Here is a 17,544-nt window from a genome sequence, read left to right as displayed (position 1 = left end):
TGATTTTGATAAAGCAAATCATGTACTCAGGATCTGTTGTTGTCATGATCATAAATGCCATGTGATTTAGAAGAGGGTTGGCTTTTTTTTCTTCTTTGGATGGGAGGACTTTCAGGGAAGTGTAATTAAAATGGTTAATGCCTTAGGTTTTTGTTTTGTTGGTTTTTTTTTACAGAAAAGCTAGAGTAAAATTGCTTGTCTTCCATTTCAGACAATCCTTTGAATAATGAAAGTTCTCGAACTCACTCCTCCGTCATTGCAACAAGCAAAATGTCTGTAAAGACCTCAATCTTTCACAAAGATGCTGCTACGCTAGAACCCCCATCTTCTGCTAAAATTACTTTTCAGTGTAAACACACAAGTGCCCTTTCTAACCATGTTTTGAATAATGAAGATTTAGTAGAAGACCTCTCACAACCAAACACAGAAACAAGACCTGAACTTTCAGTACACTCTCTTACAAAAGAAAGCACTTACTCAGCAAAATATCCAACTCCATTCAGCAGTAGTACCCATGCAGAAAACTCTCACAAAGAGAGTAACAAGAAAGATGCTCTCACAGTTCCTTCATGTGAAAATAATATTTTTGAGTATGAAGATGATATTTCATCAGTGAGCAGACAGATACCTAGTAGGAAGTATACTAGCATCAGAAAGGCTGAAAAGGATGTCTCTTTTATGCATGTGGGCCGCCACATTGGTGACAGCATGTTGAATAAAAACTTATTTAACTTTTCTGATTTGAGCCACTCCAGCCATTCCAAAGGTAAAATGTCCTCTGAAGTAAATGAAAAATCCAGCAGTGCAAGTATAAATAGTTTTTTTCCAGCAACAGTTACAGAAAATTGTGAGTTGGTGTCTTGTTCAGGAGGCAGTCGAACTGTGGTACATTCACTTGAAAATAACACTGATGAAGGTGGCCTTAATAAGCTTAAAATTAGGTATGAAGAATTTCAGGAGCATAAGGCAGAAAAGCCAAGCCTCAGTCAACAAGCAGCACATTATATGTTCTTTCCTAGTGTTGTTCTTTCTAATTGTCTCAGTCGACCACAGAAGTTAGCTCCTGTGACATACAAGTTACAGCAAGGCAGCAAACAGTCCAGGTTGAAGCTGAATAAAAAAAGGCATAATTTTATCAATCATCAGGAGCCTTTAAGTGTAAATGATGTTGTATCAGTGAAGGAAAGCTGCTATACACAAGGTAATGCTTGTAGTAACATTCCTGATAAGGATAGTGCTTTACCTAGTGACTTTGTTCAAGTTCCTCTTGAAGCTTTTGAAAACAAAATGCCTGCAAGTACTGCTAATTATACTGACTGTCAGTTTTCAGATGGGTCTCTTGAAACTGAGCAGTCATTTGGATTATGTGGGAATAAATATACACTCCGAACGAAACGGAAGGTAAATTATGAGACTGAAGACAGTGAATCAAGCTTTGTCGCACACAACTCAAAAATGAATCTACCTCAAATGATAGAAGGTGTTGAAAGTTTGGATGGGTCTCAGAAGTCTCGAAAGCGTAGAAAACTTTCTAAAAAATTGCCACCTGTTATTATTAAATATATTATCATCAATAGATTTAGAGGGAGAAAAAATATGCTTGTTAAACTAGGGAAAGTAGATTCTAGTGAGGAAAGAGTAGTACTCACAGAGGAAAAGATGAACTTATATAAAAAGCTTGCACCTTTAAAGGACTTCTGGCCTAAAGTTCCTGACTCTCCTGCAACCAAATATCCTATTTATCCACTAACACCAAAGAAAAGTCACAAAAGGAAAGCAAAACATAAGTCAACCAAGAAAAAAGCTGGAAAGCCACAAAAAACAGGTAGTAAAAATATTAAAAGAACTTTATCTTTCAGAAAAAGGACTCATACAATTCTTTCTCCTCCTTCACCATCCTACAATGCTGAAGCTGAAGACTGTGACTATAACTATAGTGATGTTATGTCTAAGTTAGGTTTTCTTTCTGAGAGAAGCACAAGCCCAATAAACACATCTCCACCTCGCTGCTGGTCTCCCACTGATCCAAAAGCAGAAGAAATTTTGACCAACCTGGAGAGAGAAGCTTTATTTAATAGGGGACCAAATATGTACAGCAGCAAGAATGTTCATTCTAGTGCAGGAAAAAACAGTCGAGCAAAAACTCAGGTTAAGAAATGTAAAAAGAAATTTGCTAGCCCCACTGTATCTACTAAGAAAAAGAAAAAGATCAATCAGACTGATAAAACAGCAGATGATGTAAAGAAGAAACCGAGAAAACAAAGACAAAAAACAGTTGAAAAAGCAACCTCAAGAAAGCGTGTTGTATTTAAACATGAAAAAGGAAATGCTAACTCTACTGCAGAGGTGAAGTTTGTGCTGAAACATCAAGATCTGCCTGAGATTTCTTACAACTCTGCCAACTTGCAGCCACTTCATAACTGGAAAGACAGTCCTTTTCCTGGCTATTCTGCAGGATATCTACCATCATCCCAGCTCCCCTCAGCAGCTGATGCACAAGATAATTCATCAGGCTGTTTTCATTCTTTGATGGAAATTGATAAGCCTGTAGATGCACAATGTGCACCTGCTTCACAAGAAGACCCTCATTCATCTTTCACATCTACTCCTGCGGCATCTGGAAGGGAAGTACCAAAAATCAGCTCTCAAAGGCCCAGGACTCAAAGTGCTGCATTTAGATTGAAGGATTCTGCTGTCATTCAAAACATATTTGATCCGTCTAATCACGCAACTCAGGTAATGCAGAACACATGCATCTCTAAAGACAAGACTTCTGCAAAAGCAGAAGAGACAAAAAATTTGCAAAACAGATACTTACCACCAGCTGGGAAATTAAATGAAACTCGTGACTCATTGGACACAGCAAAGATGGATCAGTTACATGCCACTAACTATTTGCATTGTAAAGACAATAGTCAACAGCAGATTTTTTGCTTACCAGAGGCATCCAAGCATTCTGATCCTTGTTCTTCTATTCTTAAGTCATCTGAGGAAAGCCCTGGGCCACTTCAGTTGCCTAAAAACTGTTTTGTAACATCTTTGAAGAGTCCAGTGAAACAGTTAAATTGGGATCAAAACCAGAGAGGATTTGTTTTGGATATGTCACATTTTAAACCTGAAACAGTAAAACAAAGGTCTCTGTCTGAAACAACCATGCAACCAAAACCCATCACCCAGTATAAAAACAGGACTATAGTGGCCCCATCAGCATTCAGTGAAGGACAGTCTGGCCTAGCTGTTTTGAAAGAGTTGCTCCAGAAGAGACAGCAGAAAGCTCAGAATGCTAATGTTACGCAGCAACCATTACCAGCTAAAACACAGCTGAGCAGGAGTATACCATGCCCTCTTGAACAGAATAAGGCAGTTAAAAGGTCACGGTCAGTCGCATCGCCAAGAAAATCTCGCGCTCCCAGGAGCACAAAACCTAAAGAAAAACCAGCAAAACTTTCAAAAATGGAGTCATTAAGCCAGCAGATCACGAGTCGCATCGATCACTCTGTGTCTGATGACAGCCCCATTTTTTTTTCAGACCCTGGTTTTGAAAGCTGCTACTCACTTGAAGACAGCTTGTCTCCAGACCACAGTTACAACTTTGATATTAATGCTATAGGACAAACTGGATTTTGCAGTTTTTATTCTGCAAGTCAGTTTGTCCCAGCAGATCAAAATTTGCCCCAGAAATTCTTGAGTGATGCAATTCAAGATCTTGGTTCTGGACAAACAGCAGAAAATGACTTTGTGTGTCATAATGACCAAAAATCTGAGGAACAAAAGCAGCATTCTCCAAGCACAAGTAAATGGATACGGACTAGTTCCCTGAGCCCTGAGCTTTTTGAGAAAGCCTCACTGGATAGTAATGAGAACCACTGCCATAGCCAATGGAGGAAAAATGTGCATCCTGCAACTTCGAGGTCTAGTTCCATCGACACCTTTTGTACACAAGAGACTGAGGTTTGTTTAAATGAAAAATTTAAATTGAACAGAAATACAGGTAATAAAGAGAGATTTCTTAACCTTCCCCAGCCAACCACCTCAGACTGGATTCAAAGCCACATTAGAAAAGAAACCACTTTTGAACCCTGTCAACCACTTGATTCAGTTAATACCTCTTTTACATCAATTTTATCTTCTCCTGATGGTGAGCTTATAGATGCAGCTTCTGAGGATTTAGAACTACATGTTTCAAGAAACAATGAGGCACTAACCCCAACTCCAGATAGTTCACCAAGATCAACCAGTTCTCCCTCACAGTCAAAGAATGGAAGTTTTACACCTCGGACCGCTCACATTCTTAAGCCTCTCATGTCCCCACCCAGTCGTGAAGAAATCATGGCAACTTTGCTGGATCATGATCTCGCAGAAACAGTTTATCAGGAACCATTTTGCAGCAATCCTTCAGATGCTCCAGAAAAACCAAGGTACTGTGTTAAATACGTTTCTGTCTACATGTGCTTATGATTATACTAAATTTAATTTATTCCTAAACAATTTTATGCTGTTATGTGGCACAGATGCATGAAAGATCCCATCTGATACCAGTACATTTGAAGTTGAAAATTACTGTACTTCCCTTGCAAATACCCATTTTTCATTCTTGACACTTCGGTTTTTTATTGCTTCATATTACTGTAGTAAGTGGGAATGTGTCTGCTTGGTTTATAAAAGGAAGACACTGCCCACAGGAATTGCATAGTGCGAAAACTAGTTAGCAGGATTCTGCCTGTATATCATCTTGAGGACTGTTTTGCTCTAAATTGCCTGTAATGCAATTGAGAGTAAAACAATAACTCAAACTATTTTCTTCACAGGGAGATTGGAGGACGGCTTCTCACAGTTGAAACTAGGCTTCCAAATGACCTGCTTGAATTTGAGGGGGACTTCTCATTGGAAGGTCTACGGCTCTGGAAGACTGCATTTTCAGCAATGACAGAAAACCCTAGACCAGGGTCTCCTCCTCGTTATGGTCACTCTACTGTTAATAAAAGAGAAAATAATAGCCATAACATTAGTGAAGACAAAAAAATAGTCATAATGCCATGCAAGTGTGCTCCAAGCCAACAGCAAGTTCAGATGTGGCTTCAAGCCAAAGAAGAATATGAACATTTCAAGAAATTGCCTAAAACTCATCCTGCTGAGCTGGCAAAGGCAGCTGAGAATTTCAGCTCTATAGTATTGTCTGAAGAGAAATCTATAGAAGTAGTAAAAGCGGCTAAAGATCTAAATTTATCGAGCCTGGAAGATGAAAGACCTATTTTGCCTACAAAGAATACTGCTGATGCTGTGGCAGAAAATACAAAAACACAAACCAAGGAAACCTGTGATAAGTCTATAAGCACTATAGGAACTTCTGTAAATACTAAAAATTACATGGACTCTAATAAAACTCCATCTGAAACCAAGACACTTGTTAATTCAACACTAGAAGATGATAAGGAGGAGGAGGAGGAAGATTATTATATCAATTACAGTTCACCAGATTCTCCAGTACTTCCTCCTTGGCAGCAAGTAGCATCTCCAGATCCCAAGCAGTCCAAATTAGAAGACACAGAGTGGACAAGTCAGGACGTTATTTTGTCATCTGTGGAAGGAAATGATGTAGTACCTGTGGAAAGTCCACAAAACTCTCCATCCACCCATGAGGACATTAGGACATCCTTTGCCACATCTCCATTTCCAATTAATGAACATCCTGGAAATTCCAAATCTATTTGCCTACATAGTACTCCTATTGTGCAGAGGAAAAATCAAGATAGAGTGCCTGAAGTTCTTGGGTTTACTCCTTTATCCACAGGTAAATTGCATGAATGATTCTAATGATACAGAAAAAAAATCTGAATAGGACACTGTATTTCTTTTGACATAATGAGAATTACATCTCCACAAAAATAAGTTTAAAACTAGTTTTGGAAAGAAAAAGGCCTTGGCATTATTGTTAAAGTAACTACTGAGTTATGAAAAAAGTGTAGAAGCAGAACACCCTTTTGCTTTGTGATGGTCTCTAGTATCTGAACTCTGAAGTGCTGTTTAAAAATTAAATCAAAATATATCTTATTTGGGGGATTTTGAAATCTTTTTTGTTACATTGCTTGCATTTTTTCAAACGTAATCTAAATGTAGAGAGTGAATAACATTGCAGTGTTAAGATGGTAGTCATGTGAGGCTTGGTAACTTACTGGCCTTGTATTACATGTTCCTAAGTGTCCATAGATACCAAACCGAAATAGTTTTGCTTTGGATTGGACAGAGAATAAAGTTGTATTTGTTTTAATATAACGTTTGTTTATAATGTTAACCAGATGCCTTTGGTTGTTTCTAAAATGTTGTTTAATGTGTAGGGAATATTAATGAGGCTAAGCAGTTTTGTACTCACGTATGTTTACAGAACCAAAAGCCCAGAAACTGAGCCACAAGAGGGGAAATAATACTGATGGTCTTCGCAGAGTACTTCTAACCACACAAATGAAGGTAAATTAAGAGTTTATGTACAGATATATTTTTATTATGCCACACATACAAATTTCCATTCACTTTCTCCTACGTTGTTTGTTTTTGTTTTTCTTTTGCTGTCAAGATCTTGAAAATACATTTAAAATGGTAGGGTACAATTGCTGTAGAATCAGTATACACTTAGAGCTAGGATGAGTTGCGAGTTGGCAAAGCCGGGTATTGTAACTATGTTCTATGCTTTAGGGTAGTGAGGTACTAAAGAGACTGTAAGGAGAATGTTTTGCTCTTCTTAGTAACATCCTTTTTAAGTTCTGTTGTGATTTCCCTTCTGTATACCTTTTATAGGGATTTTTAATATACCTTTTATATTTTTATTTTCCCTTTTCTGCATACACATAGATGTGTATATTTATGTGTCTCTGTGTGTATTAGTTTTCAGACAACGTTCTAAGCATTTTCTGAAAACAACATAGGCAGTGAATAGCACTGATACGCTAACAGAGTAGAGAGGGAATGGATTGCATAAAGTTATCAGGCTCACATGTTTTCCCTAAACAGTATTTCTGTTTCCCACATTGGAAAAGGAATGGTAGGCAAGGTGCATTATGAAAATGACCCAATAGTCTTTTCATTTGTTCTCAATATTCACTCAGTTCAGGTGGGTACTTAAGTCTACCCTTAATTCAGTGCCTTAAAGTGGTGACTGAAACTGAGGTTTTTGATGAATTGTTGCTCAAGAGGGAATAGAGATTTGCTGGTTCCTCTGTCCTCAGGCTTCTGAGCAAGCCAATATATGTGGATTTTTGTGGGCTTTTCAAACTGTCTATTGCTTTAGTGTGAGGTTTCATTAAAATTATTCCTAAAAGGCAGAAAGATACAGCTGTTGTTTCCTTGTTGAAAAATTACATTAGGAGATAGTGAAAGCCATTTTTAGTAATTGTAGCATATTATTTACATTTTCATTGATAAATTTGTTTCGAATATTGTATCTGAATTTAGCAACCTGTAGTTTTTTCAGTATTACACTATGCCTTTCTTCTTTCCCTTCTCTTCCCCCAATAAGAATCAGTTTGCTGCCCTTGGTGCTCCGAAGAAAGACACTTCTCAGATTGAAGGACCATCTTTAAATAATACTTACGGTTTTAAAGTCAGTGTGGAAAACCTGCAGGAAGCCAAATCCTTACATGAGGTAACTTACATGTTATTTTATAAAATGATAGTTAATCAGACCAGTTTTGTAATGGCAGAATTTAAAAAATCTTTTTCTCCTTGGTCCCTGCCTGACATAGTCAGTGTGTGAGGGCAGCAGCTTTAAGTCCTCTACTAGTTTAAGCTTTATCTCCAAGTACCTTTATTTAGTAGGATTGACTTAAATTTCACAGCATTTTTGTTGAGAAGGTGGTAAATTTTCCTTTTAAAAAAATACAGATATGGGAAAAATGAGAAGGAAGAACTAGTAAGGTTTGTATAAAAACATTACTGGAAAAACTAGCTGACCAAAACTTTCATGGATTGTTTCCTCAAGAAACAAGGCATCTTATCTTTCAGTCAGGCCTGCCTGGTATCTCTACATGTTACCTTCTGAACCTATTGGCCAGTTTCTACTACATCTAACAAACTGGTACATACATACCTCAATGAGTATCTCTATATATTTCATGTAGATCAGTGGTTGGTCTGGGAAGACAGATCACAATTGGTGCTGGAGAAAGCGATTCAGTGTGAATATAGTACTGTTGTGTTTGAATGCTAGCTGGCCAGCCAGCATGTATGTGCTCTCAAACAGTCACCACATCTGTGGTTTGGAATTAGCTGTTGTCTAATTTACAGATGAGATGGGAAGATAGCAGTTTTATGCACTGACTTGATGACATAGGAGAAGCCATAAAAATCTGATGATTTTGCAGGAAATGGAGATGGAGCTTGGTAATAAAATTTCATCTCAGTGATGGCTGTAGTAATTTAGAATGCAAATCTAGAGGAAATCAGGTTGCCCCCAGGGCATTTGCTTACTCAGAAGTATTTGTAACTTCTTCCTTTTCATCCTTCCAATTTGGCCATTAGTCCACATTATCAACTATATTATGCAAGACAATAGAGCACCAACATAGCATTGACACAATATTAAATACTACAGTATTTATTATAGACACAAAACTGTATAATATGTAGGGATCTGTATAGACACAAAACTGTATAATATGTAGGGATCCCCTATAGGGATGCTGGGGATGGACTCTTCATTATGGACTGCAGTGATAGGACAAGGGGTAATGGGTTAAAACTTAAACAGGGGAAGTTTAGATTGGATATAAGGAGGAAATTCTTTCCTGTGAGGGTCGTGAGGCACTGGAATGGGTTGCCCAAGGAGGTTGTGAATGCTCCATCCCCAGCAGTGTTCAAGGCCAGGTTATATGAGGCCTTGGGTGATATGGTTTAGAGTGAAGTGTCCCTGCCCATGGCAGGGGGGTTGGAACTTGATGATCTTAGGGTCCTTTCCGACTCTAACTATTCTATGATTCTATGATTAGCATTTTCTTAATGCCAGCCATTCTTCAAAAAGCTGTGACAACATGATGTGGATATTAATTAATGCCAGTGAAGGGAAAGATAGGTATTCTTCATATCTTCCTGTAAGTGACTTAGCCTTCAAGGTATTTTGTGTGTCTTGGGTGATGGAGGGAAAGGAGGATAAAGACCAACAGTGATTCTTATTCTTCATCAGTCTGGAAACTTAATTCAGCTCAATATGCAAAGCTGTTTGAAAACATTATAGGAATTTGCAATTGTTGAACATTTCTGTTTGTATTTTCTGCTTTTGGTAGAAAAAGATAATATTCAGAAACAAATACTCAATTGTGTATAAAAATACATTGTAATTAATCTTTTTTTGTAAGCTAATGCTTTTTGCAAAAAAGTGAGATCCAGAAGTGCATGTTCTGGATTACTTTTGATCTTCTGGTGTGACCTCTTAGTTACAGTATAATGTGACCATATAAATGTCTGCTAATAATGTCCTCTTAATTTTTTTTTAAGAAAGCTCCAAAGCACACTAACTGACTGTATTTATTTTTTGGTAGGTCCAGCACCTTACCCTCATCAGTATGGAGTTACATGCTCGAACCAGACGAGATCTGGAACCAGACCCAGAGTTTGACCCGATCTGTGCTTTATTCTATTGCATCTCTTCAGACACAGCACTGCCAAATACTGATAAAAAAGAAATCACTGGTGCTATAGTGATTGATGCAGACAGGACACTCTCAAGCCAAGGTTCTTATTTCTTTTTTCTTAACATATTTTACAGAAATATTTATTTCATAGTAATCAAACAGTAGCAAGCAAAATATAATCGAGTATCTATATTACTATGTAGCTCATTTAATTTTGTCTTGTTGACTGTTGGATGAATGGCCATATTAAACATAGAGTTTTCCTGCTTATATTTTTAAAGAACTATTGCATGGGCTGTAAACCACAAATAACATACATATGTGCAAAATATCTATGTTTGCCGACTTGTGGAAAAGCTCCTGCAGTGTTCTAAAAGTATAAAGAGGAAAACCTGCCTTCAGTTTCCTGCTCAAGCTGCTGGATAGCTGCAAGTAGAAAATGTTAAAAGCAAGACAGTATGTTTTATATTTTACTTAAGGGTTATTTTTGTGGTTTTATCTGATCCTTTTAGGATCTAAACAGGGGCCCTTATTCTATTGTACCTTTTTGGCTTTGTTTAGACCAGTGATACTCAACCTGTGGCTCTAGAGCCGGATGTGGCTCTTCATGGCCCTACAGGCGGCTCTCGCAATGTAGGCGTCTGATCGGCGCTCCACTCTATCAGGCAGCGCGGGGAGCACTGAGCAAATGGACCAGCAGTGTGGGAGTCGCTGAAGTTCCCCCTCCCATAGGGGGAAAGAAAAGGAGCTGCTGGGATCCCCCCACAGGTAAGAGTAGAGATCACCTCCCACCCAGCAGCCGTGGGGCAGAATGGGGAAAAACTCGCCCTTTTGCCCCTTCTACCCCTCTACCCCACTCCTTTCTAGCAGCCAGAAGGGGTTGAAGACAGAATGCTGCTGGGAGAGAGGATGCTGATGTGTCATGTCGTGATGTATCAATATGTGATGATGTTGAGGCGGCATCATCACACATTGAAGTGTCATGATGGAAGAAAAATCACACTGATGATACTTGATTTTTATGGTGCTCTACAACTCCATTTAATAAAGAAGTGGCTCTCCAGCTGTTAAAGGTTGAGTACCACTGGTTTAGGCTAGTAAAAGAAAAAAACAACCAAACAAAATACCTGAAACCAAAAGTCCTCTTTCTTTCAGGGTTTCTTTGTCATTGTGAATGTGTATTAAACCACAAAATACTGTCTAAAATCTAAGCGTAGACAAAGCCTACCAAAAATAAATTCAGCATTAAGGCAACAGTTCCTTCTTTTAATCACTTTATTTTTCGAAGTATTGTAGATACTGTATCATGTTAAGCTAAGTTCTTCTTATTCTCAGTGAAGTTTTTTGTGGTATTATATGCTTGTTACTATCTTACTAAGTGGGACTTCCCACAGTATAGCCACTATGGCTCCCTAGGTGTGTGCCACTGATAAATCATCAAGAAAAAGCTCTCTGTGAAGAGGTACAATAATACTTTTAAAAGCCAGAGGTTCTGATCTGGGTTTGTTAGTGTAAGTGACATGTTTAAATGTTATTGTGCCATTCCTTCCTTTAATTGATGTGTGCTGTTAACATTTACTTGGTTAGAACTTTTGAGTTTCCCTGTGGAGTGACTTGACATTGAGAAACACCTTTTCTTTCCCGCTTTTTGTATTATTATTGCTTTGTAAGTTACAGTACTCATTTTAACTTATTTCTGAAAGCACACCTTTTTTAATTACCAAGTTCTTAAGAATAAAAGTAGAATGCCTTTTAAAAACTCCATATTGTTGCCTTAATCAGAGATATTACTATCTGTTGTATAAAGAAAATGAAAACATGCAGTATGTGTTGCATATTAGTAAAGAAGGGGTTTCTTTATATGGAAGGCAAATGCTGAGTTCCTGCATGCACACAAATTTAGCTATTGTTCACACATTTATCAACGTAGACACTCTTAACATGCCCGAAGTGAGCAGTTGCTCATGTTTTCCACTGCTATTAGTAACTTTACAGAATTTTTTTAAGAAATGTCCTGAAATGCTGTGTAGCATTTTCATTCTTCAAAGTATTTTGCAAAGCAGGGCTCTCAGCTAGCAATTAAAGTATGTATTTGGCATGAAAACTGTGGTCCTGCAACATTTCGTATTCAAAAATAATTTTCTAATATCTGGACCATTGTACCTGGAAAATGGTGAAATTTCTCTTGAATAAAATTTATATCAGAGAATTTGTGCAAGATTACCGCTAGGGTAGAATTTTACAATGTGGAAAAAATCAAACTTTTCCACCCAAGAGGAACAAGACAAGTCCATGAAATTAATTGTGGTAATCATTAGTGTTAAAGATAAAAACTAGGTTGCATTCCATACTTCTTTTCAGTTGTATGTTTTATTCTAAAGCAATATTGTTGGCTGAAGTAATGGATGAATGAATGAATGAATGAATGACTTCTAAATTGTAATGATGGTTTTTCACTTTATTTTCTAGGGAGCAGAGACCAAGCCCCCTTGCTCACAAGATCTGGAGTTACAGGACTAGAAGTCAGTTACGCTACTGATGAAAGAACTCTTTTCCAGGAAGTAGTGAATATTGTAAAAAGGTAGCATATCTGTACGTTCTGCTTTTATTTTTCAGGCTTGGTACAGCAGATTTAGTTCCTTCAACCCTTCCCAGTCTCTCAAATACTGGTTTTTGTTGATGTTGATGTTGTTGTTTCCCTCAAAGGCTTATTTCTAGAGTGGACAAGCATGGTGGTCATTCAAATAAAAGTACTTTTTGCTTTTCCTTTTCTCTGACAGCAAGAGCATTCAGATCCTCCTAAGCAGCTGAGTTACAGTCTTGAAACTCATCAGCCATATAAGTAATCTTCTTTAACATATAACCTTCTCTGTTAATCCCAGAATTCATTACACATCTCTTTGAAACTTTGAGAGTAGTAGATATTAACAATGCTGAGAGCTATAGAAAACCCCTCAGATGGGAAGAATTTTTCTAGGGACTCTGAGGCAAGACAGCAAAAACCCTACATGGTACTGAAACTACTATTGACAGATTTAAATAAGCAGTAGTTGAAAAATCAGTTTCCTTCATTAGTTTTGTCTTCTCTGAATGGAAATCACCTGCTCCATCAGACTTGGAAAACTGCTGGTTTCCCCCATCTCCACCAAGGCTGGGAAGCCTGTTTGGTAGCCCTCTCAGCTGGTGAGTAGGTGGAACCACAGACATCTCTCCAGGCCCTACTGTCAGAGGTGCAAACCTGTAAAATTGCAAGGAAAAATAAACAGATTTAAACTCTGAGTCACCCTGCTGAGTGGTGATAGAGGCACAAGAAAAACTGTGTACTAGGCAGAGTACATTTGCAATTCTTTCTCTCTCCAACCAGAAAACCTCTGATGAGAAAGGCATTGACCAAGCCCATGAAGCCAGAATACAAAAAGAGTTGCTGAATGCAACCAACACAGGGTGGGTCCTGACAGAGCAGCAGATCCCTGTTCAGAAAAGACAAAATTCAGGTAAGGAACATAATTTTTTCTCTTTCTTGGAAATCTAGTGCTCCATCAAACTTAGGAAAATTACTGAGAATGAGAAACTGCCAATAAATGAAGAATTTGCCCAGTTATGTGGAAGTTTAAAAAGTAATAGTACATAAAGAGTAAGAGAGAACTCAGCAGTTAGAATATGTATTTGTCACTGAAGAACAGAAGTCATCTACATCTGTACATATTGAAGGCATTATGGAATGAAAAAAAGCATGCAGTTTTTATAGTACTTCAAGGGAATGTACCAACCACCAGGTTGCTGTCTGAGAAATCTCTTAAGAGATCTCTTTCAACACTGTGCTAGCATGCCTGCAGAGATTTAGTTAACTTGTATTCCTGAAAGAGAAAAGATTTGATCTATTAATGGAGAGGCAGACTGCTGTCATCATCTTAAGTCTACTTCCTTCCCCCCTCTATGCAATACTACTTAATGAATCAGACTTCTATTGAACTCTCAACAAACACATTTTTAAAACTTGGACCGCATCTACAGTTTGCTATGCTTTTCCCCCTTTATTTTCTGTAGCCTCAGCAAAAGAGAATCAGAAATTTTGCTGGTGTAAATGTTTTATATTAAGCAAAAAAAAAACAAGTGTTTGTATCCAGAGCAACTTTAACTGAAGGAAAAAATACTGTAAAACTACTCAATTAAAAAGTAGTGGACCACATTTTTTTTTTTCTCAATGGGAATGAACAAGCAAACAGCTTTAATAAAAACTTTCATCAACAGGAATTATTTTTTAAACAATGTTTTGTTGCTGGTTTTAGTGTTATTTTTCCCAGCACAAGCTATAGATACTTCAGTGTTGTGGTAGGAGCACATAATGGTAGGTCTGTTAAGTCAGAGAAAGAAAACAATTAGGCAGTATTCAAGAAACATTACCACTTTGGGCTCATGGAACAAAACTCAAAATCAGTTTAATTCATTAGCAGAGAACCATATCAGTATCTTATATACTGATGTAATATCAGGCCAGAGGCTAATAGGTTCTTGTGACCAAATGGCATGCGAAGCATGACTACAACTTGACTTTGGTTCATATTCTTGGCATCTTTGGCTGTTAGAGGGAAGGGTGGAAGAGTGAAATTCCAAATTCCTAGCACAATGAATGACATAGTATCTATTCAGTCTTGATCATCGATACCAGGAACAGACTTCATTAGCTTTGTTGGTGCTCTGAAAAAAGTGTACCTCAACTGTGGGAAGAATTCTTACACAGTCCAATTGAAGAATTCTTGTTCCCGTTTCTAATCATTCTCTTAGTAGTTGGCCTAATTCTTGCTCTTATTTCATCAGTCTGTTTTTCCATCAGAAATCCGCAAGCGTTTTGTCTTTGAACAAATGACCCAGAGTATCCATGCGAATAGTCTTTATAACGTGCTGGCTGACTTGAGGGACACAGATGCTGAATCAAAGAGTGATGAGGTTTTAATGCTTGCTGGTGTTTTATTCTTAGGCTGCACCACTAGCGTTTTGTCACTGTGTTTCCCAAAGCTAACTTTTTGTAGCAGAGCTGAATTTGCTCTGTTACATGTTCACTGAGTATTGCTTCAGAAAGTTCACTGGAATTCATGATCTGAAGCTGAATTCAGTTATAACTTCACTGTGAAGTTGTTCAGCATGTGCTAGATCTGAATGACGACAGTAAGATTAACATGTGTTTCCACCTAGACGTCTATAAAATAAATACCAGGTTAAATGTTCTTCTGTGAAATTAGTAGATGTTGTCTCTGATTAACTGTGGGTAGTTGGCAGATGAAGTCATCTTGAGGTCTGTAGACCAGAAGGAGACCTGGCTGTTTTTCTGGAATTATGATCTGTGATTTCATCTATGCTGAAAACTAGCACATTTGTCCAAGTATTGAGGGGAATAAGCACCTTTATTTCTAGGAAGTTATTACCGAGTATTTCAGCTGTGAAATGAAAGTACTTGTAAGCGTGAGTACCAAAAGCTATGTAGGGGCAGGTAAAAGAAAGCACATCATTGTAAAGAGAATTTGAGAATTCTCTTTAGTTCTAAAAGGTATTGAAATCCTGAGCTCTTTGAGGGTTGAGAGGCAGGAAACAGTTTGAAAAGAAGAGCTGTAGATTTACAACAAAGAAAAACATAGTTACAGTGTTCTTGGTACCCTGACAACCATACTGGAGTTTGAGAGAAAACTTCACCTACATAGGTCAATTTTCCATTCTTCGGTAAGCTGTCCTCTGGCTCAGAGCAGCTGAGAAACAGCTTCCTTCCCATCCTGTGCAGCCAGTGTGGATGATCTACAAGCACAGAGTGCCAAGTTGTAGGCTCTTTGGAGTTCTCATAGGGGAAATTGTTTTTTTTCTTGAAATGGAGTTTGCATCTATATTGCTTTACTAAGGGATTGTGTCATGCTGCCTGAACAGCCTTCTTGAATAGACCCTCTCTGTATCATAAGCTGTCAGCTGCAATGAGCTGGGAGGAATATTGGAAGAATCTGTCTGCTTGAAAACGTAAAATGAAACCACCCTTCTGTCTGAACCTGAAAGGCAGAGAAAAGAGTAAATGCATTCGCATCGCTCCATAAACCAGTCATTGCAAAACGCAGGAAGGCTGGCACATTGAGGAGGGGGATGAGGAAGGGAATGCTACAAGAGTGTTTGTCTTGGAGATTAAAAAAAACCAGGAAAACTAGAGGTGTCCAAGCCTGATGGAGCAGTGGATTCCCATGAAAGAGAAATGAAATGTCTGGGCCTCTCCTACACTTACAAGGCAAATTGTGCCATTCTTCTGTAAGTGCAACTACTACTAGAGAGCAGAAAAGGGCTGGTCCTGCAGGCATGAGAGAGGCAAAATCTGCGGAATTCATGTGGAAAGGTAGAGTCCCCATCTTTGACACACAGAGGATGTGGAAACGGGATGTGTTAGAAAAAGAGTAGCAGATTTGCTGCTACTTGAAACTCACCAGCCACCCACAGCTCTTTGTCCCCAGGGAAGCAGTTTCTGATAAAAGTACAAAAATGGTATAGAATTGTAAGATTTTTCCTAAAGACTGTGGGGATAAAACATCTGTAAACTAGTTGCTAATACTTATCATTTAAATATTTTGTGTAATGTTTTTCTTGTAAAGTATGATGACAGGTTTTTGGTTTTGGTTTTTTTGTATGCAATACATTATATTTGTTCTTTTCTAAATGGTCTAGCAGTGTTTCCTTTTTAAAATCAAGATGTGTAATCTGACCTTCTTTTTCCAGGCCACTGTTGTCATCTGTGGTGTTTTCCTCTAAAAATCTTTACTTAATGTGTCAACTGTATCAACTTTATGGATTTTTATTGTTGAAGCAAACTGGAAAAATGTTTTCAGAGATTTCAGTTATGTATTTGAGTCACCAAGTGTGCTGCTGCCATGTCCAGTTACTGCTTTTGTCTGTATCATAGCTCTGGCCTAATTCTATTCCCTCCCCCCACCCCTTTTCTCTTAATTTTAGCTGGAAGAAAAATAGCAGTCAGGAAAACCAGACACATAAATAGAAGGGACAGCAAACTGGGAGCTTCAGTTTTCATTCATGAAATTAGCAAATGAGAAAGAGGAAGAGACGGCATAACAGCACATAACGACAGCTAGAAAGGAAAATAATCACATTTCTTCTCTCTGCAGCATGTATGAGTGGAATGCTAATGCTGTCATCTTTAAATCCAGCCAGCGTAAATGCTGCTTTTCATCTTTGCAGAGAGACTGGCAACAGCATGCAAAGCAGTATCAGTGCCCATCCTTTTAACAAAAGAGCACTATGTTGGCAGGCACATCTCTTATTCTTGTCATGTTAGCCCTAGCCAGCAGCTTCCAAATCTCAGCATTGTAACTTACTAGTTTCTTGCAGGTGTAAAAGCTGGTCTCATACAATTTAAATAGAACAGTTTAAACTGATGATGAAGACCAACTGGATAATATACTGTAAAAATTGTGAGAAGGGAGGATGAAAAATATAAAATTGGTCATCTCTTTAACTCACAGCCTGTCATCTTTGTGGTACCACATGAAAAGGGGAGAAAAAAAGACAGACTTCAGTTGAGCGGTTTACCTGTTCATTTTCCCATTTGGGATAATGTCAACTTGGCCCCAGGCATCTCTTCTTCTCTAATAACAAAAAGAAGACTGCAGGGGGTCTCAACAAATGATACAGTGGTCCACTGGTACAGCTGTACATGGGATTGGGCTGCAGGAGAAAGCAATTCTGATGCATAAATTGAGATAGAGTTGATTAGAAAGGAAATAAGAAGCAAGAACAGCAGCACCTCATGTTAGGTGCAAGAAATCTGATAGGTCTGTTAAACTTATAAGGTAGACCTTATGCATACAGGAGTTTGGGGTCCCAAGTTTTGCTCAGTAGAAGGGAATTCTACTTGAATTTAATCTTGCTTTGTTTTTTCCTTCTA

At 38.1% G+C, this 17,544-nt stretch overlaps 1 protein-coding gene across 2 annotated transcripts in view; it reads left to right on the top strand.

The window, feature by feature from the left end:
- REV3L (REV3 like, DNA directed polymerase zeta catalytic subunit) overlaps window positions 1-17,544 on the top strand; it is a 119,336-nt gene that overhangs the window by 74,664 nt on the left and 27,128 nt on the right. The window contains exons 13-18 of one of the 2 annotated variants that reach the window (XM_061366818.1): window positions 212-4,418; window positions 4,809-5,791; window positions 6,383-6,465; window positions 7,511-7,636; window positions 9,528-9,720; window positions 12,090-12,201. In XM_061366818.1, the coding sequence (XP_061222802.1) occupies window positions 212-4,418; window positions 4,809-5,791; window positions 6,383-6,465; window positions 7,511-7,636; window positions 9,528-9,720; window positions 12,090-12,201 (5,704 nt within the window). Of the gene's footprint in view, window positions 1-175; window positions 4,419-4,808; window positions 5,792-6,382; window positions 6,466-7,510; window positions 7,637-9,527; window positions 9,721-12,089; window positions 12,202-17,544 lie in introns of both variants that reach the window. The other variant, XM_061366819.1, reaches the window with a different exon arrangement.

The sequence above is a fragment of the Neopsephotus bourkii genome, unplaced genomic scaffold (assembly GCF_033783945.1).
Source record: "Neopsephotus bourkii isolate Nb327-2 ecotype Australia unplaced genomic scaffold, CSIRO-AGI_Nbou_v1 NB_1358, whole genome shotgun sequence".
In the NCBI taxonomy this organism is placed as follows: domain Eukaryota; kingdom Metazoa; phylum Chordata; class Aves; order Psittaciformes; family Psittacidae; genus Neopsephotus; species Neopsephotus bourkii.
The sequence above is the reverse complement of the archived record's forward strand: the minus strand, read 5'-3'. Positions and strand labels throughout refer to the sequence as shown.